This window comes from Lemur catta, chromosome 15, assembly GCF_020740605.2.
Source record: "Lemur catta isolate mLemCat1 chromosome 15, mLemCat1.pri, whole genome shotgun sequence".
NCBI lineage: Eukaryota > Metazoa > Chordata > Mammalia > Primates > Lemuridae > Lemur > Lemur catta.
In genome coordinates, this window is record NC_059142.1 from 20023290 (window position 1) to 20046371 (window position 23082).

The 23082-nt window shown below is 52.5% G+C and overlaps 1 protein-coding gene across 8 annotated transcripts in view; it reads right to left on the minus strand.

Moving 5' to 3' along the window:
* The window catches only part of KSR1 (kinase suppressor of ras 1), a 153500-nt gene that overhangs the window by 49642 nt on the left and 80776 nt on the right, over nucleotides 1–23082 (minus strand). The window contains exon 1 of one of the 8 annotated variants that reach the window (XM_045525417.1): nucleotides 13044–13232. The exons of the other annotated variants lie outside the window; for them this stretch is intronic. Coding sequence (XP_045381373.1) covers nucleotides 13044–13058 — 15 coding nt within the window. The 5' untranslated portion in view covers nucleotides 13059–13232. Of the gene's footprint in view, nucleotides 1–13043; nucleotides 13233–23082 lie in introns of those variants that run through there. 8 annotated transcript variants of the gene reach the window in all.

A 23082-nucleotide genomic window follows, 5' to 3' on the forward strand; every position in this document is an offset into this window, starting at 1 on the left:
CTGAAAAATCTATACTTTAAAAGAGAATGTTCTTTGTTCTTTAAGCAAGTGAAGGTAACCCCCTTAAAAAGAGAGAGAATATGTTCAAATCCATTCCCTTAAAAAAATGACAAAAAGAGAAAAGGTATTCCGCCATAGCTTCAAATTAACTGCAAAGCATCCCTTGCTTCTGAGGCTTCGGGGATCCATCTACCCCACTCCAATAAAGCAGGGGGGCATCTTTCCTTTCCCTCCTTGCCTCCCCTTCATGCTCCAATTCAAACTAGCACTAAGGGGTTGGCAAGACCAAACTGGGGTGCAGGCAGGGGTGCTGGGACAAAGAAGTCGATCTAGGGTCCCTTAACCTAGAGTTGCCCTGCCTCTCCCTGGACAAGCAACTTAACCTTCCAGCCCTTGCTTTCCAGGCTGTGAACCATGCATTTCCACAGCAATGAAATTAGAGTGCTTAGCACACCATCCAGCACCAAAGATTACGACCATTATTTCTGAGCAACTGTCCCTCCCACTGTCTAATCCCTCCTCCCTGCAGGGCTGGATTACTGAACCGGGACAGGGACCAGTGTGGTCTACTTAGAATCTGTCGTCAGTGGAGCCATCCACTAGTCGGTCCACAGGCAGGCTACCTGGTACGAGGGTCTCCAACACAAAGCCTTGGGAAGAGACAAGACCAGCAGGGACAGGCCCTCTCGATCTATCTTTTGAGGGAGATACAGGTGCTAGAAACACTTCGCTTGTCTTTTTACTGGACAAGAAACCCAACAGCAGCAATGGCTATGCTAATCAGAAACCCACCCTCTGCCCTTGTTCAGTGTTGGGGGACGAGGGTGGCGGGGTAGGCTATGGAGGGACAGCAGACGTTCTGGTTTTAAAGAAATCTGAATTTTTATTTTTAAATGACTGGTTTTTACATGGTGGCAATGAATTTAAATCTGTGCAGAGAAAATAAATCACGTCCATGGGTAACATAGAGCCCCCAGGCCCAAGCATGGAGACCTTACAGGAAGAACCGGATGTCTACTAAAGGTGGATCAGCTCAGTAACTTCCAAAGCTTCATTTCTGCAGGCAAATGGGGAGGGCTGGTGGCCCAGCGGCAAGTACTCCAGGTGGCCAGGCCTTCTCAGTGAGGCCTAGAAACAGAGTGCCTGGCTCAGACCCCTACAAACGACTTTGGGATGCAAAGTTAATTAAATCAAGAGGGGAAGTGCAGGAGGCAGGCAGCTCTCGACTGGGCCTCCAGCTCCACAAGTCTGTCCAGCAGGCCCGTGGCTGTGCAGGCCCCTGGCAGTGGCCCTGGTATCTCCTGCTATCATGACTCAACAATGCCCCAGAGCAAATTGGCACCCCCAGATCTCGCACACGGATGTGGCTCACCCACCCACAGGAACGGGCACAGCCCATTATTTCAAACCAGAGGAAATCACTTGCAACAAATTAGGGAATCATTTTTGCCACCGGCTGAAGGTGAACTCGCAGGTAAAGCCACTCTGAAACCTTCTCAGGCCTGGGAGGCTCCAATGGCCCAGGAGAGCATCCCACGTGCCTGGTGCCACATAGAAGATGCTAAGTTGTCCCAAAGCCACAGACCCTCTCTCTGCCATCCCCTGAGGTTCTGGAGAAGAGATGAAGGCTGGGAGTCCGTACTGCCTCCAGGAAAATTACTGCCCACCCCAGCTGCTGTCTAAAGAAGAAAATACAGAACCAGAAACCAAGGGGAAACGCAGACACCCAGACCATCCTGGGAGATGGCCAGGCCTGGCTCGGTCAAGCCTTGGGGTTGGCCAGGAGCACGTGAGCGGGGCCGTGCCAGAGCACATTGGCTCCCTGCCTCTGCCTTTCCCTCAAACCACGACGTATTAATATGTTTTCCAGTAGATGACACTAAGTTATTCTTTCTGATAATGATTACAGAGCACGCCCGGTTGAGCACTGAGGTCAAGCCAGTCTGTGACAATTCAGCCATGTCATTAGCAGGAGGCTGCTGGTCTCCATTCTCTACCGTGGAAGGTGGGGAAGGGTTTGGTCACACGTGGCTGCCCCCTGCCCTCGGCAGCTGGCGTCACAGGCCACGCTGGGTAAGCCGGCAGCTCAGGCCAGCTGGGTATCAGGTGGCGTCCTGGGACTTACCAGCAGCCACGGGGCTGCCGGGGGCTATACTTAGAAACCTGTGCTGGCAGACACGGAGCCGCCACACTCACTGGGGGCCAGTCAGGTGGACGGAGGAATGCCAGGGGCGTCCCTGCCTGTGTGTGGGCCATACACACAAACATGGTGCAGTTCGAGCCAGAATTGGGGTGAATGCCAGGTTGAAGGAAGACCAAGAAGCAAACTGACGCTTTGTGTTTCTGTTTAGCGTCTTAGTCCTAGAGCATATGACAGTAAAGGAAGGCTGCTGCCTCAGTCACCTGAAGAGCCTGGACCCCTGGTGCGTGCAGGAGGTGGTGTGTCCCCCAGCCTCCCTGGCTGTGGAATAACAGAAGGGCCAGAATGCTTAGCCACAGACACTTCTCTGGGAACTGGTTCCTCGGGAGAGGCCAGAGGGACTCCTAGAGCCCCGTGGGGGTGGTGCAGGCCCCTGCACATCCCTCTGGGCAGTGGGGGTGGGAGTAGAGGGGGAGGAGTAAGGGGGAGAGTTTCTATGGCAGCCCAGGATGGGAGCCGTGTGCCTCGCATTGGCAGGGGAGCACCTGACAGATGTTCCTCCTGCCGGCCCCCACCGCTGGGCTGCGGGAGGGAGGAGTGAGACTGGGATAATAATAGTCAGATATTCTGGGAGGCAAAGGGGGGGGCTGAAGCAGCAAGGGCCTGGGCCAGGCAGCAGCCTCCAGGGGTCTCCACGAGAGAAGCAGGAAGTTTGGGGATAATGATCTTGTCCGGGGGCCAGTTCTGGGCCCAGTCTCTTCGCTGTCACACCCTGGGAAACAAGGACAGCGAAGCCCCCCCTGGGAGAAGTTAGCTGCTTCCTCGAGGGCAAACCTCAGCTTCTAGACACCACTTCCCAGGCGGCCAGCACAGTGAAGGAAAGAGCCAGACTTGGTCCTCTTAACCCCCTTGACCTTGGACAAGGCCGTGCCTTTCTCTGAGCTTCGGTTTTCTCATTTATAAAGTGAGTGGCTTTGGCTAGATCAGATCAGTAGCTCTCAACGCTGGCTGTGCCCTGGAATTACCCGGGGGATTTTAAAAATCAATTGAGATGCCCGGGCCCCACCTCAGACCAGCAGAATCAGAATTTCATGGGGTGGGGACCTCAAGGGCACACAGGCTTGGCACCTAAAGTCTGGCCAAAGTAGCCTGGGGAAGCAAGGGACTGAGGACACCTGGTTCAGGAGGCAGATGTGGCCATGGTGGGGGTGTGCTCTAGGGTTTGCCTTCCTCTCCCTGTCCTCTCAGGAGGCCACATTCCTTCAGCGTGACCCCAGCCTAGCCCATGCTCACAGATGTCCCAGGAGATGTCCCCTCCTGTGCACCAGTGCCTGCCTCCCTCCCCACAGGGTAGGTGGGAACTCACAGTGGGGAGCTGGGCTGGAAACGGTCAGGGACCACCTGCCTCTGGCCTGGGCACTGGCACATCAAGGTGCAGGGGTGGAGGGGGACGGGTACAGGTCAAAGGGGAGGAGGAGATGGGAGGGGACTGAGAAAGGGTGAGTGATGAGCACCTACTACGCACGACCTAGGCACCAGGCACCCTGCTGGATGAACTACAGAGGTTGGCACATGCAAGCCCCGTAGCATCCTGAGATGGATAATAAGGCTCAGAGAGGATGGGGAACTTGCTCAAGGCCACACAGCACAATGGGTGAGGCATGGCTGTCTCTACCCACTGCCAGCCAGCCAGCCCTGCCCGCTCTGGTGCCCACTGCCTTGCTCTATGAAGTGAGCGCTTTTTCCCAGGGCAGAGTTTATTTGCAGCCACTGGGATCACAGGTCACATCCGACTTTCCTGACCCTATCTTGCTCCATCCCCCTAATCCAGTCGGGGTGAGCTCTGGTAGTGGGGTCATAGTTCAGCAACCCCCAATCTGGTGGGTCATTCAGCCACTCAACAAACACACACCAGCTAAGTAGGGCTCTACCTCCTGCTGGCCCTGGGCCTCACTGCTTCTGCTGCCACGTCCTCTCCCGTCCAACCCCCAGCACACAGGCAACAGGAACACCGAGGAGAGGCTTTTAAGCAGGCCCACATCTGCCATGGAGGCAGCCTGCATTTTGTCATTTTTCTCTGCGTCATCAACACACATTTCTAAAATCGCTGCTCCTGGCTGCTGTCTGAAAATGGCCAGACATGTCCTGCACTAAAGGAACACACATGTACCCCAGCTTCAGCAACTTGCGTTTCCCGAAACACATGCTGCTCCCAAAATGGAGAGAGGAGATGAGTAGGCATCTACAGAGCAGGTTTGCCTACACCCAGGATGTTTGCTGACTGTGAAATTTAAAAAAAAGAATTTTAAATAAACACTATTACCCACAAGACCCCACACTAAAACTTGAGTCAAAAATGGAATATGCTAAAATAGTCCAGGCGCCGTGGCTCACGCCTGTAATCCTAGCACTTTGGGAGGCTGAGACGGGAGGATTACTTGAGGCCAGGAGTTCGAGACCAGCCTGAAGAGCAAGATCTCATCTCCACAAAAAATTTAAAAAATTAGCTGGGTGTGATGGTGTGTGCCACCAGCTACTCGGGAGGCTGAGCCAGGATCACTTGAGCCCAGGAATTTGAGGGTGCAGAGAGGTATGATCACGTCACTATCCTCCAGCCCAGACAAAAGAGCAAGACCCTATCTCAAAAAAAAAGGGAACATATTAAAATTTTTAAAAGAACATTCAAAAGGAAGACTAGGGTCAAGGTAGGACAAGGGAGAAGGGAGGCTTTGCCAGCAGCCAAAGAGCTGCATTAACCCTTGGGTGACACTTGGTTTCCAGGGAACCAAAAATGGGAAAGCCACCCCCCAAACAAAACAGAGCCATGTGGAAGGCCCTTTCCCCCATTCCCCAGGGCCGCAGCTGGGTGAGGGGGCTACAGAGGAGGGTGAGCACACGATGTGCCATCCCAACAGGGACACTTCTCCTTTAAGGAAGGGCAGAGCTGTGACAACAGACCTAAACTGGGACAGTCCCGGCAAGCTGCAATGCTGGTAATCCTATGCAGAGGGTGCAGGGAGCCAGATCTGGTTTGAATTATATCTCCACATGTGAGACCCTCGCCCTCCCAGGGGCCAAGGCACAGACAGACATAAACAGGGCTCTCGGGTGTGGCCACGTCTCCGTATCTTCTCTGCCTGCTGGTCCCCATCGTCTCCGGTTTTCAGTTCTCCCCTGCTCAGGTGCACCATGAAGAGACAAGCCTCCTCCTCCTGCTTCTGTCTCCTCTACGTGCACAGGGTGAGAGCTCGGAATCTAGTCAGCGAACCATTTCACCAGAGCACTCCCAGGGTGTCAACCAGGCCTCTGCGCACCAGCCTCGGTGCCTGGTGGGTCCCCAGGAGGGCCAGGAGCCAAATCACAGACCCTCCGCCCCCAACCAGAGGGACATGTCCCAGTGTCCGGCACGTGGGAAGTCTGCCTGTCTGTCCAGGTGGGGGATGAGCCAGGCTGTAGGAAGCGAGCCCAGAGCTGGAGACCTGAGCACCAGGCTCCTCTGCCTGCGGACAAGGGCTGCATTGTTTCAGTCACCCCGCGGGTGTGCAGCCAGGAGACAGAGATCTCTCAGGAGGTGCTGGCAGCAGGCAGCCCCTCTCTGTAGTTTTCCAGAAACCCAGAAAACAGCTCCTGCCACACTTCAGCAAGGGGCCTCAAAGCTACGAGAGCTCGACAGAGCCCCTGGGCAGATGGCCAGGACCCAAGCTGGGGGGCCATCGCCACAGCCAGCAGGTTCTGAGGGCATGAAAGGGGCCAGCAGACACTCAAGAGGTTGGGGAGAAACGATTTCTTTGCCAAGGTCAAAGGCAGACTTTGGAGGGACCTCAGGTACAATCTAGTGCAACATTCATTTTAGAGAAGAGGAAACGAAGGCCCAGAGAGAGGAGGGGACCCGCCTGGGTCACCCAAAGCAATAGTGCCAGGACCAGGTGTTCAGACACCCCTGCCAGTAACCACCACCAGGATATACGTGCCCCTGGAAGAGCTCACCAGTCTCCACAGTGGACATTCCCTGCGCTGATGTAAAGGTGTCATTCCTTCTAGGTTTTCTGAGCTGGTCCAAGGAGGGAGCCAAGCGGAGGATTCCTCAAGGTCTGCGCTGAGAATAGCCTCCCTCTGCCCAAGGGACGCCAAACCATGTGCTTGCCTCCTGCACCCAGAGCCCTACACGCCAAGGATTGGGGTTCCGGGCTCATGGCCTCACCTGGAGCCTGGCAAATCCCTAACGTCTTGGATTAGAAGATGGCGGCACATAAAACTCAAGTCTGTGTTCTTGTCTGCCCCTACCCACCCCCACTTTGGTGACAGTGCCCACTTTTCTTCTTTTTGAAAGGAAGAAGAACACCCACATCACCAGCTACACCCGAACACCCAGGTTCTCAGACAAGGCCTAAGACCCACTTGGGGCTGTGGCATGTTGATTCTTACTCAGCTTCTCGCCATACTTCCTCTTTTCACATCTCATCATAAAAATAATAAGCACTGGTACCACCACCGCTTGGTGAGTGGCCTGGGCACAACTGCTTGGTGGCTAAGGAGCCGAGGCTCGGAGAGACTAAGGTACTCGCGTTAAGACACAGCGAGTAAGTAACAGGGCCTGGATGGACCCTGGTCCCGCGTCACTCCAAAGTTGGCTTCTCTACATGGACGAGCCTCCCTGGCCTTGCTGGCTACAAGTATGGAGAGGCAGGGCTGGGGCAGCCCACACATCGCGGGGTTCTGAGCTCTCTGCCAAAGCTGCAAGCTCAAAACCAGTGTGTGTCCTGCTCAAACCATAAGTATGAAAGGACAGAACACCATTCCCCAGCAGGGTGGGGAGGATCCATTTCAGGGAGGGTCGGGTCTGACTGTCCCCAGCCACTTTATCATAAGAAAGACGGGAATGGAATCAGGAAATGGAGGCATCTCTACCCCAACATGCAGATTTCTCCACATGTGCTCTACAGCCAGTTAGCAAAGCAAGGACTCGGAGCCCAGCCACATGCGGCCACTCTAGGGAGTCATGGAAAGGCCTCCTGGGCCCAGGCCTACCTCGCAACCCTCCGGCCCAGGCTGGCTCAGGCTTGGGGCTTCTCGCGGCACCACGGGCGGTGGGGCCTCCGTGCCCCTGGGTGCCTTAGCCGTCACCCAGCTCCACAGGCAATGCATGGTGAGGGGGCCCGAGCCCAGGGTCCCCGGCAGCCCCAGCCCCCAGTGCAGTGTCCTGGGCAGAGGGGTTTGTTTTCATGACTGTAGTGAGCAGCCACTGCAGCCAAAAATAGTTCGTGCCTGGGAGCTGGGGAGTCAGCACATACCTCCCGGAGCAGGTGCTGGGTGTGACACACACAGGTTCTGGCAGGCCTTGCAGCAGGGGGCTGGGGACCTGGCGCCCAGGACACCAGGCCACAGTGAGGTTTCCCCTGCCTTAGCACCTCCCTCCAAAAAGCAAGATCTGAGTCAATAAGGAGCACGGTCATCTCCCTCCTCCCAGTGAATCATCTGGGACAACCCTCACCATGTACTCTGCCTGTCCCAGCCCCCTGCAGCCTCTCACACTCTCGAGTGGGGGGTTTGCACACCCACAGGGAGAGCCCCCAAGCCACAGCACATGCCCTGGACGGCACACAAGACAGCAGTTCAAAAGGGTGCTCAGCTGTTAAAACTCCTAGACGTAAACACCAGAAACCGTGAACGTGAGTATATGTAAATGGAAAAATAAATGTAAAAAAGGTTAAGCGCTGACTGTCGGGCTGGCAGGGTTCTGCAGGGATTTTATTTTCTTTTTCAAGCTTTTCTGTATTTTTGAATTTTTCTACAATGGACATTTGTAATTAGATTTAGAAAATGTTACTTTAAAATACTAATAAATAAAAATAATAAACTAAAAAAGGAAAGATGCCCAGAGAGTATGCAAAACATTGTCCTATCGATGAAAACAAGAAAGAGAGAGAATGAATGAATGAGAGAATTGCATGACCCAGCTTTGGAGCCAGACTTCCTGGATATGAATCTTGACTCCACCACATACCATCCAGGCCAGCGGTCCCCAACACCTTTTGGGTACCAGGGACCAGTATGGAAGACAATTTTTCCGCAGACCAGGGTGGGGGCTGGGGGAGAGGCGGAGCTCAGGCAGTGGCGTGAGCCATGGGGAGTGGCTGTAAACACAGATGAAGCTTCACTTGCCTGCTGGCCGCTGCTCGCCTCCTGCTGTGTGGCAGATCTAGGTGACTTCAGGTAAGTGACAAAGTCACTTAGTTTCTCTATCTATATTGTATACCGAGGATAAAAGCATTGCCTCCTCATAAGGTTATTGGGAGGATTAGTTGAGACACTCCATGTACAGCTCACAGCTCAGTCAGTCCCAGGCACCCTGGGAGTGCTCACTAAATAACTGTAGCATAAATTCGTGAATAAACTACATTTTAAAAAAAAAGAAAGAAAGAAAAGCCCAACACACAAAGATGGCTGACTGGAAGAAAATACACCAAAATGCACTGTTTCCTTTGGGTAGTAAGATTACGGTGTAAGCCATCAATAAATGGTAGCTATTATTGTCTTCTGTAATGTCTATACTTTTCACATTTTGAAAATGAACATACGGGGTGGGTGTGGTGGCTCACACCTGTAATCCCAACACTCGGGAGGCTGAGGCTGGAAGATGACTTGAGCCCAGGAGTTTGAGGTTGCAGTGAGCTATGGAGATGCCACTGCACTCTAGCCCTGGTGAGGGAGGGAGGGAGGGAGGGAGGGAGGGAGGGAGGGAAGGAAGGAAGGAAGGAAGGAAGGAAGGAAGGAAGGAAGGAAGGAAGGAAGGAAGGAAGGAAGGAAGGAAGGAAGGAAGATATGTGTAAAGTATTGGATATTAAGAAAAAAAACTAAAAACCCAAGAACCAACAATTGTCTCTGATTATGGGTGACTTTTATTTTCTTTGCTTTCTTGTATTTTCTAAAATGAACATTTATTATTTTCATAGTGAGGAAAATGAGAAATATTGTCAAAAAACTGAGAGATGGGCTCACCCACTGCATTCTAGAAACATGATCTCTGCAGACCCCTCCTGGGGAGCTGCAGAGCCTCTTGCAAGCCGTGTTTGAGTCACAGGCCCTTCACCCCCACCCCCAGACACAGGAGTTCTGCTCCCTGATGGGGAATGGAGGCCCAAGGGTCACCTGAGACCCCCAGGTGACCCACCCTGAGGAGGTGTAGCAGCCACTGTCACTGCGACCTGAGGGAGAGTTTTACACGGCCGGCCGCCCGTGTGCAGGGCTGTCTTTCCTCCAGGACCCACTTCCTGAGACCAGGTGGCCCTGGCCCCTCAGGCTCCTCCACCAAGGCTGAGCCTTTGGAGCCAACCGGAGTTCTCCATCCTCGTAGCCCAGTGGTGGGTTACAGGACGAGTGTGTGACCAAAGCCAGGCCAGCCAGAGCCCCCCTGAGACTGAAGTTGGGCTGCAGTTCTGAGGGAAGCAGCTCTTCGCCGACAAGCACGATGACAGTGGGAGGGAGTGGGGCTCAGCTGCCTGTGCCCTTGACGCCTGCCAGGCGGAGCAAGCCTGAGACGTACCAATGGCACCACCTGAGCCCCTGCACCCAGACTCCCCTGGACTCGTATGACCTAAACTGACAAGTCTCTGTTTTAAGAGACTCTGTTCCAACTGGCATCAGAACTTGCTATGGAAAAGTTCTAACTAGGAGGAGACGATAATAGCTTTAACTAAGTAAGTGCTTACTATGTGCCTTGGTGCCACGTCATTCTTCCTTTCTCTATCCATCCATCCATCTGTCCGTCCATCCAATCAACAAATAGCTACTGACTACCAGCTGTGTCCCAGGCATCTTACTCAGCACTGGAAATACAACAGTGAACAAAATATATGGTCTTTTCCCTAGGGCGCTTACATTCTGATTACCACCACCGAATAAAAAGCAAATCAAAAATAACTAAAATATGTAATTGAAATCTGTAAATGGAATTTGCTACAAAGGAAAGAACATGTTGAGATGAAGTCACGGGTACGGGGGGCATCTCGGTTCAGACAGGGTGGCCTCTCTGAAGAGCTGACCTCCTGGTCAGAGGATGAGAAGGCGCTGGCCGTGAGGGCAGAGAAATTTCCAGGCAGAGGAAACAGAGCATACAAAGGCCCTGGGTTGAGACAGGAAACCATCTGACGTGTCCTACAGCCAGCGGCAGAGTGACAGGCGATGACATGGAAGGAGGAGGAAGACGCTGAACACTTCAGGGCCTCGACAGTAATGGTAAAGGGTGTGGATTCCGCACTGATTACAGCAAGACACCAAGGAGGGATTTAACTCAGAAACATGGGATGATCAGATTTGGGCTTTAGGAAAAATCACTCCTGGCTCATGAAGAATAAAATGGAGGAGGGGGCAGGAGTAGATACGGAAAGCGATATGGGGGCAGGGCAGAGGTCCCAGCAGTAGCCGGGACCAGGGAGGTGGCGTCAATGAAAAAGACATAGATGGATTTGAGACATATTTACAAATAGCGCCAGGGATTTGCTGGGTGATTGAATATGGGGGTCGAGGAAGCAGAAGGAATCTGAAATGACTCCTAAGTTTCTAGCTAGAGCAACTGACACAGGAATAAACAGGCTCAGAGAGGTTAAGGGACTTGTCCAAGGTCACAATGCTGGCAAGTGGGAAAGTCGGGATTTTGTCTCCTAGGGCCAGGACCTGTGCCATCTACTTCCAGGGGTCACACTCTTAAGCAATCTTGCTTTCTAATCCTGTAGCCAGCCCAAAAGCACATATATATAGCTGGGAGCAGGGGCCACTGAAATTTATGTGCTACTGTTTTTTAAAAAGAAGGATAATGAGAGAAGAGACTCTTGCTTTACAATAACAAAAACAGTGCAGTGTTGATGCAAAATTTCCCAATGGTATCTGGCTAGTCAGATCTCTTCTAGAGCAATCTTGCCTTTGAGGTGGCCCCAGAGGAGGAGGGGACAAACACAAGCTGACAGTCCAGGAGCCAGGTGGTCTCCAGAAGAGGCTCGGCACACACTATGCCAAAGACATCTCGTGGCAAGGCCACAGGCACGTACTCTTGCTCAAGTCCAGCCTGTTGCCAGTGGAAACCGGAGGCAGCTTAGGAACCCCGGGCCTCAGCAGGTCACCAGCAGCCACCCCATCTTGCCTCTCCCCAGAGATCCTTGCAGTGCAACCTGCACTGGCCCAGACAGGAGAGCTCCTGAGACACCAGGACTCTGTGCATCATTTTATTTGAATCCAGTTATTCAACAAGAACACATACTTTCTGCCAGGCACTGGGGACAGGGCCGTGAATGAAACAGCCAAGTCTCGGCCCACATGGTGCGTCTAGTCTAGTCAGTTTTCACTGCAGCTGGCAGCCCAGAAATCCCAAGGACTGATCAAAAATGCCAAGTAGTATGGGCCTAAGCAGGACAATCATGCCCATGATTGTTCAGATTTCTAGAGACCAGGGGTACCCCCAGCCTGAAAGCTGAAGAGAGGATACCTTTGGTTCAAGATCAGAAAAATTAATTACTTCATCTATTGGAGAGAGTGATGCCAGTTCTCTGAGGCCAGGAACTTGGGTTCAGTGCCTAGAACAGTACCTGGCCCACAAGAGGTGCTAAGTACACACTCCCGAATGAGAACACCTGGACGCAGGCCCCAGCTCTGCTCCGCCCACAGTCCGTCCCTTCCTCCCTTGGGTCCATCAGCCAGCTTTGCAGCCTGGTGACCTGCACACATGTGTGTCCCACCAGCTGTAAGCCTCCAGGGCAGACTATTTTGTCCATCGATTAATCCTCTGTGATAATTAACCTGGGTGCCTGGCACGAGGTAAGTGATCAGTGGGTGTATAATGAGCGGATGTAAAGGAAAGAAGAAATGAGAGGAGTAAGGACAGGGAGGGAGCAGGAGGGAGAGAGAAAGAGAGAGAGGAGAGAAAGAGAGAGGACGACAGGGAGGGAGGGAGGGAGGAAGGGAGGAAGTCAGTTAATTCAATTACACAACTACACACAGTAGCCCCAGACTGGGCTATTCTGGCTAAGAGATTAGATGACAAAACTGTGTGGGCAAAGGAAGCTTGGCCGTGGAGTCACTAGGACCTGAGTTTGAATCCTGACTGCGCCATCAGCTTGCTGTGTGACACTGACAAGTCACTCAACTTCTCTAAACCTCAGTTTGCTCGGCTACACAATGAGGATCATCGGCTCTCCCTCTCTCCCTGCCCCAGGTGTAAGGATTAAACAGGAGGACATATATAAAAGGCTGGCCTTGTAGCTTGCCCCCTTCCTTCCACGTTCCAACTTCAGCTCCTCTCCTGGCAGTCTGGGTGACACAGGCATGCCAGTCTGCCACTGTGGCCTCCATTTCCCCATCGTAAGTGGGGAGCTCTCTGGCCCAGGCCTGCCTAAGCTGGTACTGAGATCCCACACCCAGTGCTGAGATCTCAGCTCCTCAGTCCCCAGGCAGCCCTGTGCTGCTGGGGCTGACACGCCGGCACAGATGCCTCCACGAGGCCGGGTGAGGACGTGTGGTGCTTCCTGGGGAGGCTCCCAGTTGCCAAAGAGCAAGGCTGTAAGGACGGCCGGGCCTCTGGCTCCCAAAGGGAGAGCGTGGGGGCCCATGGCAAGAGGGGTAGGAAGGCGAGGCTGGGGGAAGGGGCCGTGGGCACAGGATGCACGCTGATTAAAGCTCACTTTCTCATTCAGACCTCACACATCCTCCCACCCCGCACAGCCTGCGTTCCCCGAGCCCACTCAGAACCACAGCCACCGCCAGCCAGTGGGAAACCAAGATGGTGGCAGAAGGCAGGTAGCTTTCGCCCCCCGTCCCCAAGAGAAGGCCTCATTTTAAACCTGGGAATATGCAAGGACAGAGGAGAGGGGAGAGAGAAACTTGCCCAGTCAGGGCCACAGCGAAAACCCCTTACCGGACCTGCCTGCATCTTCAGTTCAAGAACCACCGGCAGCACAAGCTTATTGGGGGGAGCCCGTAGCTGTCGCCCTGGAATCCCCGACTCCACGGCACCCGGCGCTCCCTGCCAGCACCGACCCGGGCCAGCGCTTGCCACTTCCTCCAACAACTTCCAATGGGGAAATTGCTGAAGGAAAAAAAAATGGCTCCACGCCAGCAGGCTCTGAAATCACTTCCCCAGCTGCAGCCAGAACACAGGGCTGCGAATTTTAGATCTAACCTGTGGAACAGGGGTGGCTGCAGATGGCCACAGTGTGTGACTCCAGATGTCCAGGGCTCCTGCTCATTTCCTGCCCCGGCCCTGCCTCCACGCGGGGGCCCACTCATTCCCACTCTCCCAGCACATCCAGCCTTCTAGAGAGTAGTCGTCTCATTTTCCTTAAAGCAATTCCAATATTCATTCTTCCTCCCCCTCTTTCTCACACACCCTTCCACTCCCCCAGGGAAAGCCCAGCCCCTACGCTGCTGCACACACGAAGGGTTCCGTGAGCCGACCTGTCTCCTCACCCATCTCACAGACGGCCCCAGCTTCCTCGTGCTCAGGGTCTCTGCAGAGTGTGGTGTTTCTTCCCCTTCCCCTCTGGGCTCTCAGGACAGCGTTCCCTGGCATCAGTCTTTCCCTGACTGTGCACAGCCTGCCCGCTAGTTCTGACAGACCCCAGGCTGGCTTCCACCAGGGCACCTGGCGCCCAGCTCTCAATTCGCACCTCAGCCCAGCCTGTGTGCTCCTGGGGCCAGGGAGTGTCTTTGGCGTCCAGCTCTCAGCACAGGGCCCTGCCTAAGGCGGGCTCTAGACCTGCACGGCCAGTCTAGATGTCTATTTAAATTAAAATGCATGACAATAAAATAAAATGTAACTTCAGTTTCCCTGTTGCGCTATGCACATTTCCAGTGCCCCTCAGCCACATGTGGCTAGCGGCTACCATGTTGGATGGGGCGGCAGAGAGCACTTCGTGGCACTCTAGAAGGTGGTCCGATGGTTGGACAAACATAGGGTGGTGGCACCCAAGCTCTCTGTCCCCAGCATCCACAGACAGGAAAGAGAGGAGGAGGCAAAGGTCAGGCATGCCAGAAGTGCCACAGCAGGCTCCAAGCTGCAGAGGGCTGAGGTCTGACTCAGGTAGGAACAGAAGGCAACATCCAGAGTCACCTCAGCCACACCAGGAACCTGGAGGTGCAGCTGCCACCCTGTGACCACATCCACATCTATGCCCTTTTTCTCTACCCAGCAGAAAGGCATTTCCTGGAAACTTCATGACCACAAACACTGTCCAACCTAAAGACAAAAGCTGAAATGAGACTGAGCTAGCCCGACAGGGACGGCCCCTAGGAAAGCACTATTGAAAAGGAAAGAGGAGATTATACACACACACATGGCTTCATGCACGTAAGATCTGTTCATGTGTTTTCCTAAGGGAAAAATCAGCGTCTGTGTTATGAAGCTATGAAGAGTCAAGGTCAGCAGAGAACTCGAAGGCTGAAGGGACAAATCCACCACACAGAGGCCATCCCCAGAGGTCTCAGGGAGCATCCCTGGGGCAAGTCATCTTTGGGTGTTGGCTGCACTGGTGCTGGGACCCTGCAGCACTGACAGCTCAGCAAATGGAAACAGCCAGACTTCATGGACGTGGATCCCTTTACAAAAAAAAAAACACAAAAAAAACAAACCCACAACATACAGAAAGATAGATATTGAGAGAGGCCCCGTTTTCAAGTCTGGCATCCCTAACCTCCACCCCACAGTGACTTCTGTTTGTTCCCTCACCCCGCAGGTAAGTGCCAAGGGCCTCCCACACGCGTGCCAGGTGCCATGCAGCTGGGCGCCTGCCCTCCTCCGGGCACTCAGTCTCTTTCAGGTCCTGAGCACCAGGACTACCAAGATGCTGCATGTCATGGTGCATGGCTACGTGAGCAGGGGGCACCCCTCAGACACATGCATAAGATACCTTGAAGAAATCATATATCTCACTATTCTAAGAATACATAGATTCTTAATGAGCTAAGATCAGATTAAGACTAAAAACCTGCAGAATGGTGTACATCGTAGGATCCCATTTTTGCAAAGTCAAAAAGGGAAGGGAACAAATTCATGTGTCAATTTAAATGACTGAAAAGTGCATGAGGGGGTCTGGCAGGGGACCTATCAACTTGTTGACAAGCTGTGACCCTGAGACATGGAAGAGGAGGGAGGGCCTTTGCCCGCTTACTTTATAGAACTTTATAACACTTCTGTACTCTCTGGCGTTGACCACAGTTTAAAAACCCCTTTCTCAGTGTTGGCAGCTGCTTGCTTCCTGACTGCAACTTGCGTGGGAGAGCAGACACACCCGAGAGGCAAGGACCAGCCACCCACTGGCAGGTCTGGGGAAGCGGAAGGAGGTCACTTCTACTCTGGGCTCCTTTACTCTCCAAAAGAAGCAACTGTCTGAGGCAAGGGTTTAAAAGACAGTCTAATCTGTCAATTCTCGTGGGTAAACTGAGGCCCAGAGAGACGAAGTTACTTGCCCGGGATCTCAGAGTGTAAAAGGCAGTGGGCCCACTCTAGATACCCAGAGACTCTCAGGTGCTACCTGGCCCCCACGCCTGGCCAACCATGGCCACAGGAACGCAGGTCCCTCCTGCTCCCACTGGATGGCAGCACTGGGAGGCAACGGGTACCTGTGGCCCACCTGCAGTGCCCACCACAGGGGCTGGCCTACAGGGGCCAGGGTGCACACCAGCCAGGTAAGCATGGTATGTGTGTGATCCTTGCCCGGGAAAAGAGGGGCAGACACCAGGACTTCTTGGCCTCCTCTACCCCTGACAAGTCCCTCCTGATCCTGGAGGTACTTTTTGGTCCAAACCCCTCTCACATGCACACACACTGGGTGCTATTTCTTCAGGGTGCTGAGCTGCCTTGGAGGAGACTCTCTCCAGGCCAAACTTCAGGGTCAGACAGAAAGAGGCCCAGGTCTAGAAGGACCCTCCAAGCCACACCAGCTGCCCCACAGAGACCCTGAGGACACCTATCCGTACCTCCCAGGCCAGGTTTCTGGAGATCCTGAGGGGTTCTAGCTCCTTTCTGAAGCTTGACAAAGGGAAGCCCCTCTCCCTCACAGGTCTGGACTCTGGAGTCAGGGCTGTCTCATGAGGGCAAGACCTTGGCACCCTTCCTCCTTGATGTGAGCCAAGCTGTCCTGTCCTATCAGCCCCTTGCAGGATCTGTAGCTTCCTAAACAATGGGTGGGCTAAGGTACCAGGGCAAGCAGGCCACAAAGAAAATTCCACTTAGCTTCCAGCCTCTAAGACGCCGGGCCGGTCCAGATACAGCAGAGGACACATGATCCCGTAAAGGCCTGGGCTTCCTGGAGGATTCCCGAGGCAGGGCCAGGGCGGGCTGGAATCAGGCCCTGCACCACAGCAACCATTCAACCTACCCAGGGACCCTCGTCTCTCCTCTGCCTCTCTGATTATCCTGAGGGCATGGCCCTACACAATTTGTTGGGGAGCATGCAAGGACAGGGGTAGGGAGTCCTAACTACCACCTAACCAAGTACAAGTTTGGAAAAGGTATACATGCAGCTTACTGTATGTCCTAGCTGCATCTGGAATGAGAGTCTCTCTCTCTCTCTGCACTGCCTGCTAGAAAAAGCTGAGCAAAAGACTACTTTGATTGTTTTATTGTATTTTAAAGGACACTTTGGCAAGATTAAAATTCAGCTCAGTATTTAAGAAGTACCCAGCATTAAAAACAAAAACAAATTCAGCTCAGCGAGTTCACTTCCAGGATTCTTTTCCTACAGAAACACACACACACGGGTGCACACAGATGTTCTTGGTAGCCGTGCCTGTAATCACTAAGTCAAGGAGCAGGTCTGGTCTAATCCCACGTGTGCAGAAGAGACAGAGGAAGGTGAGGGCTAGAAAGTGTCCAGGAAGATGGGCAGGCTCCGGGGACACGGGGAAGTAGAGACTTCTTTCACTTTATCTCCTTGTTTTATTCCACGCTCCCCAAATATACATACAATAAACATATTTTCTAATAAAACCAATGTTTTAAAAAGCAATGGTTCATCTGGGAAGATGAAAAAGTTGTGGTGGTGATGTTTGCACAACAACGTGAATGTACTTAACACCACTGGACTGTAAGCTCAGAAATTATTAAAATGGCAAATTATGTTATGGGCATTTTACCACAATTTCAAAAAATAAGCATAATAATAAAAGCAAAGCCAAGCAAAGCTCTGGCTCTCAGGCTCCCTGGATAAATGGCTGATTCTAGGGCTGGGGCTGGAAAAGAAAGGAGGAGGCTGGAGCATCCTGGGGTGTCAGAAAGTAAAAAAGTGCTTGAAATCCAAACAAAAAACAAAACGGAAGGAGGGGGACATGTCAAAGGACACAGGGACCAACCTGCAAGAGCTCCCAGTGGCCAAAGCTGGAACAACATAAGCAACAAAATAAATATGGTAGTTAGTGTTGGATTATAACCCGGAGTGTAAAAGAAACAGGCAGGAGTCCACACGGACATAAATAAATGACTAAATAAATGGGGGAGAAGACTCTTTCCTATAGAAAAGTTCCAAATAATACATGTAGATACACCTCCTAGAAGAGGTGGAGCATCACCCACCTCCCCGCAGTCCTAAGGGTGGGCTAGACATAGCAACTCACTTCCAAAAAGTAAGGCAGGGAAAGGAAAAAACAGTAACTTACAATGGAGAAACCTGCAGGCGTGACATTAGCCAAGTGACAAGGTCCCGTCATCAGGCAAGCCCCGTGGACACTGTGTTCCCCGACGTGATGGGACAGGAAGGGCACTGCACCTGCGTTACGTTCTTTCCAAAAACCCATAATCCCAACGAACAACAGACAAACCCAGAAACCTGGCCTCAAGGCTGTCAAGGTCACGAAAAATAAGGGAAGACAGAGAAACTGTCACGGAGCAGAGGAAACCGGGGAGACATGACAAATAAAAACAATGTGACGCCCTGGACTAGATCCTAGAACACACAGAGGACATTAAAGGAAAAACTGGTGAAATCCAACGAGTCTGGAGTTTGGCTAATAGTGACATTCCAGTGCTGCTTCCTCCTTTTCGACAAATGCACGCCGGTAAGGTGTGATATTAACAATGGGGAAACAGGTGAGGGGCACGTACAAGAACCCTCTGTACATCTCTGCAACTTTTCTGTAAATCTAAAATTATTCCAAAATAAAAAGTTATTTAAGAAAATAAACAATGGTTTACATGACATTAAGAAGTCCAAAGATTCCATCTATGAGATCAACTTTGGAAAGGCAGAGGTTTTTACAGTTTGGAACTTTTTCTTCTAATTATTGAACCTATCTTTGATAGGCAGAACTTCAGAACCGATTCCCACTGAAAGCACACAGAATCCTTCAGGGCCTGGGCTGGGGGGCGCAGGGCACAGGCCAGAGTCCCCACACCCTGAGAGGACTGCTCTAGCTCGGGGCACCCCCATTGCTGGGGACACACACACACACACACACACACACACACACACACACACACACGAGGAGAAACTCCCAGGAGCAGAGCTGAACCAAGGCAGCCCCCTCCCCCGTCTTAAGGGGTTGGAGCTGGGAATAGCATTTTCTTTCAGGCCTTTAGAACACTCTGGCCAGAACCCAGGAACTGACATGAGACTTGGGAGGAAGAAAAAGAGAAATCTTGAGAAAGAGAGTCCGGAGAGTTTGGGGAAAGCACCCAGCCAATGGTCCCCTGTGGTTCCCAAAGCCCAGGCAGAAGGCTCCCCGGGCTCCTCGGGCAGGCTCCTGCAGCCCAGCCCGCTCTGGCCCCATCCCCCGCAGCCCTGCTGGTGAGGATGCCCTTGGTACCAGCTGGGGGACAGGAGTTGGCCACTCGGCCCAGTGTGCCACCCTCTCTGTCCTAAACCCTGGAACAACTCCTGCTGCCTCTTGACTCAGAAACCAGCCTCTGGTCAGCCCCTGTTCCCAGCCTTCCTTTCACTCCCAGGAAGCTATTTAGAGCCACCTCAAGTGCAAGCTTCTCCTGCAGTCTCTGTTGGGTCTGGTTCTAACCTGGGATTAACAGCAGCTGAGGGTAAAAAATGGAAGATTGCCTTCATTTTCCCTCCTCCACTCCTGTGAACACCACCATGCCTCTAAGCACCTGACCCTCACAACTGCCTGGGCTGGCAAGTGGTGCATGAGTTATTCCCCCATTTTACAGAGCAGGAGACTGAGGCTCAGGGAGGTGACAGAATTAGCCAGGATCCCAAACCCAGCCATTCTGAAAGGAGGAAGAGAGGGTGGCTGAGAGCCAGGACTCAGAAAGTAAGGTGTGGAGGGACACCCAGCTCTGCTCCTCACTGGCTGTGGGATCCTGGATGAGTTCCTGACCCCACTGCACCCCACTGCCATAACTGTGAAATGGTGGAAATGGTCCCTGCTGCTGGGGTGCTGGGCCAATTAAATGAGACGATGCATTAGACCACTCAGCACTACACATCAAGTGTGCTCTGTGTCAGCTCTGAGGCAAACGGGCCACAGGCTCTCAGGGATCCCAGGATCCCACGTGGCCACAGGCGCAGCTCAATATCCAGACAGCAGAGGCCTCCCAGCGAAGGACTGCTAAGGCTCCCGGAAGCAGGACCCCCTAAGGAACGAAGGGGACGTCAGCATGGTCACAGGGAGTGCTGCAGCAGCCCAAGAACTCTCTGGGGTGCTGGCTCCCCACCTTCCCTGCCCCAGCCTTCCTGGAGAAAGCCATCTCCCCTGGGGGCACCAACTCTCCCAGGATTCTTTCTGGAGGTGACCCTTGGGCAGCTGGGCACAGCTGCAAAGGTGGCTCTTTGGGGCTATGACCCCTACAGTGGCCTGTCTTGCAAGACTTAAACTGGAAGCCAGAGCTGAGAGCCACCTGTGTCAGCACCACTCAGGACCACAGTCTTGGCTCCTGGGGCCATCTACCGTGTCATGATGAAATTCACTCATTCAGTATAAATAGGTATTTATTTTTATATCTAGCTCAATCAAATGACTGCCATATTGAGCTCAATAATCAATGGGGATTTTGTGGCAAACAAACCAGAGGAGCTAGGTCCCTGTCTCACGGAGCTTATATCCCTGTGGGAGAGCAGACACACCACATACAACCAATGAGTTAGGTGACTCCGGAGAGTGGTCACTGCACCAAGGTGCACTGGTAGAGAATGAAGGGTGGGGTGATCTTCAGATCAGATCATCAGGGAAGACAGCATGGAAGAGGTGCCCATGGCCCGACACTAGGATGATGTTCAGGGGGTGAGTCACAGAGTACTCCAGGGAGGGGAGGAGCCAGTGCAAGGTCAGACCAAAGTGAGCAACAGAGAGGGTGAGCGAGAGGAGGGCAGAAAGGGGTAGGCAGAGGCCAAAACGCAGGAGGCATCTGGCGTTTAAAGGAAACGGGAAGCACTGAACAAGCATATGATCTAATTCACATTTCTAAGTGGGCACTCCGGTTGCTGGGTAGATACGGAGTGAAGAGGGTGAAGGATAAAGCAGGAAGAGTAGTCAGGACCAGTCAAGGGACTGATGCAGAGGTTCAGCAAGAGATGACAGAGGCCTGGACCACAGTGCTGGGGTGGGGACGGAGGAGGTGGACAGGTCTGCAGCGTGTCTTGGAGGAGGGCCCCCAGGGCTTCCACACCTGGGTAAGAGCAAGGGAGGGATCAGGGTTGACTCCTGGTGTGTGGCTTAGGTATCTGGTAGACAATGTTACCACTTACTGAGATGGGACGCCGGGGTGGGAAAGAAAGCACGGATGTGTATATGGCCGGGGAAGAAGAACCTGCTCCAAATATGTCACTTTCTGAGCTGCCTCATGATCTCCAGCTGGAGGGGTCACTGGGCAGCAGGGATGCTTCTGCTGCCGCACCCTGACCCCCCATCCCCACAGCTCTCTGCTCAGACTTCCGCTCCAGTCCTCCGCACCCAGTGACATCCTGGTTCCCAACCTCCTTCTGGCTTTTGGGCTCGCTCTGCTGCCTGCCTGATGCCTGGATACGAACGAGCTTACCCCTCACTGACCACCCAGCTTCATGCTTCAAACATTACCTGACTCAGTATCCCCTGTGTCTCTGGGCCTGGCTAGAACACCCCTTCCCCAGCTAGCACAGAGCTGACCACGTGACAAGGCAGCCCCCGCAGCCGGCCACCATGGTACTGGCTTCTGCCCTGGGAACACCCAGCCCCTCTCTCAAAGATGGACATGGATGGAGCTGGATGCCTGCACATTTCAGATCTCTGCAGGGAAATCCTTTGGGGAGCTTCTGCCAAAGATGCCTTAGGCCCAGGAAAGGAAGTGAAAAGGCACTCTGGAGTCCAGCATGCCTGGGTCGGAACCTGAAGTCTGTCCCTGCTGCTAGATCTCTGGCTGGCATAGGGCCCCACTGCCCTCAGCTGTAAGCTGCAGACGTGAGTGTGAGGGAATCTGCTGTCTCTGAGCTCTTAGCCAGGGAGGGGTCGTGGGTAGGAAGGAGGCAAGGTGGGATGGGGCAGGGGGCTCAACCTTCCACAGCTTCCAAGTTCATGATCTTAAACCTGTGACCGGGGACTCATCGTTACGTGTTCAGGCCTCCTTCCTGTAGGCAGAAAACTGTTAGGCAGGCAGGCAGGCGGGTGAAGACCATAGCCCATCATGCATATTATCTGCCCACGTGTGTGTGCACACACGTGCAACTATTTGTGAATACTCAAGAAAACTCCATCTTGCAAAGCAGTTTCCTTCAAACTTCTCACCAACCCAGCCCTTTCTGCCAGCTTAAGAGCTGGTGTACCCCACAGATGTGAGGGTCGCTGGGGCCTGAGACAGCTCCAGGGGCATCTGAGGTGGCGAGAACTCTCTTGCTGAGCTCTCCTGTGGGTCCCCCATTCACCCCCATCTCCCCATCCCCCACCCTACAACAGGAACCTTTTATGTTGGTGTCACTTCCTGTCCGGGAATCTCTCCTAGGGAAAATTCCTAAGTATACAAACAGCTTCATAAATAATATTAGCCGCTGTGCTATGTCTAATAGCCCATGGCTGGAGTTAACCTCTGCCTGGTAACTGACACACCACAGGCACTCGACAGAACATAAATAATAAATACAACATCAAAGCACGAAAGCATGGAGAAAACGTGTTGGTAAGCATGTCAAACGGTAAGAACAAAATATAACGTTATTTATTCAGGATGGTTTAAACCAGTGCTGGCCAACAGAAACATAATGCAAGCCACATACTTAGATTTCAACTTTCAAGTGGCCACGTTTTTAACAAGAGAAAACAAACGTAGAAAATTAATTTTAATATTTTACTTAGCTCTATATATCCAAAGGAGTGTGATTTATACTAGACATAAAAAAGTTCTGAGTGAGATTTCACATTCTTTTTTCTGTACCAAGTCTTCAGAATTCAGCCCATCTTCCAATTTATATCTTTGATACAGCACATCTGAATTTGGACTAGCCATGCTTTAAGTGCTTAATAGCCACACGAGGCTAGTGACTACCTTACAAGACAGCCCGGTCTTGCCCATTTCTCACCCAGAAATTTTTAAAAGACTTCTGTATTGGTGACGGGGTGAGAAGACTAGATTGTGATGATCAGATTTTCTCTGAGTAGTGGGAATATGTTATGTGATTTTTTTCCCTTCTCTTTCTGTTTTCCAAAGTGTCTAAATATAATGAATTCATGTTACTTTTTACACAATAGCAAGAGCCAATCTTGTTAATTTTAGAATAGAAGTCGGGGATTTAAAGACCCAACTGGGTGAAACGTGCCTGCCAAGCATGGATATATTTGCACCCATGACGCCTGGCACGGTACACGCCCCACGTGCAATGGTTGGTTAGTTGGTTGGTGGGTGGGTGGTTATATGGATAGGAAGACGGAAAAAGGAAGGAAAACAGTACATTGTAGCAGTCAGAAGAGTAAACTGAAGTCAAACTCTCTTTTCCAAATCCCAAGGCTATCACTCACCGGCAGTGTAATTTTAAACAAGTTACTTA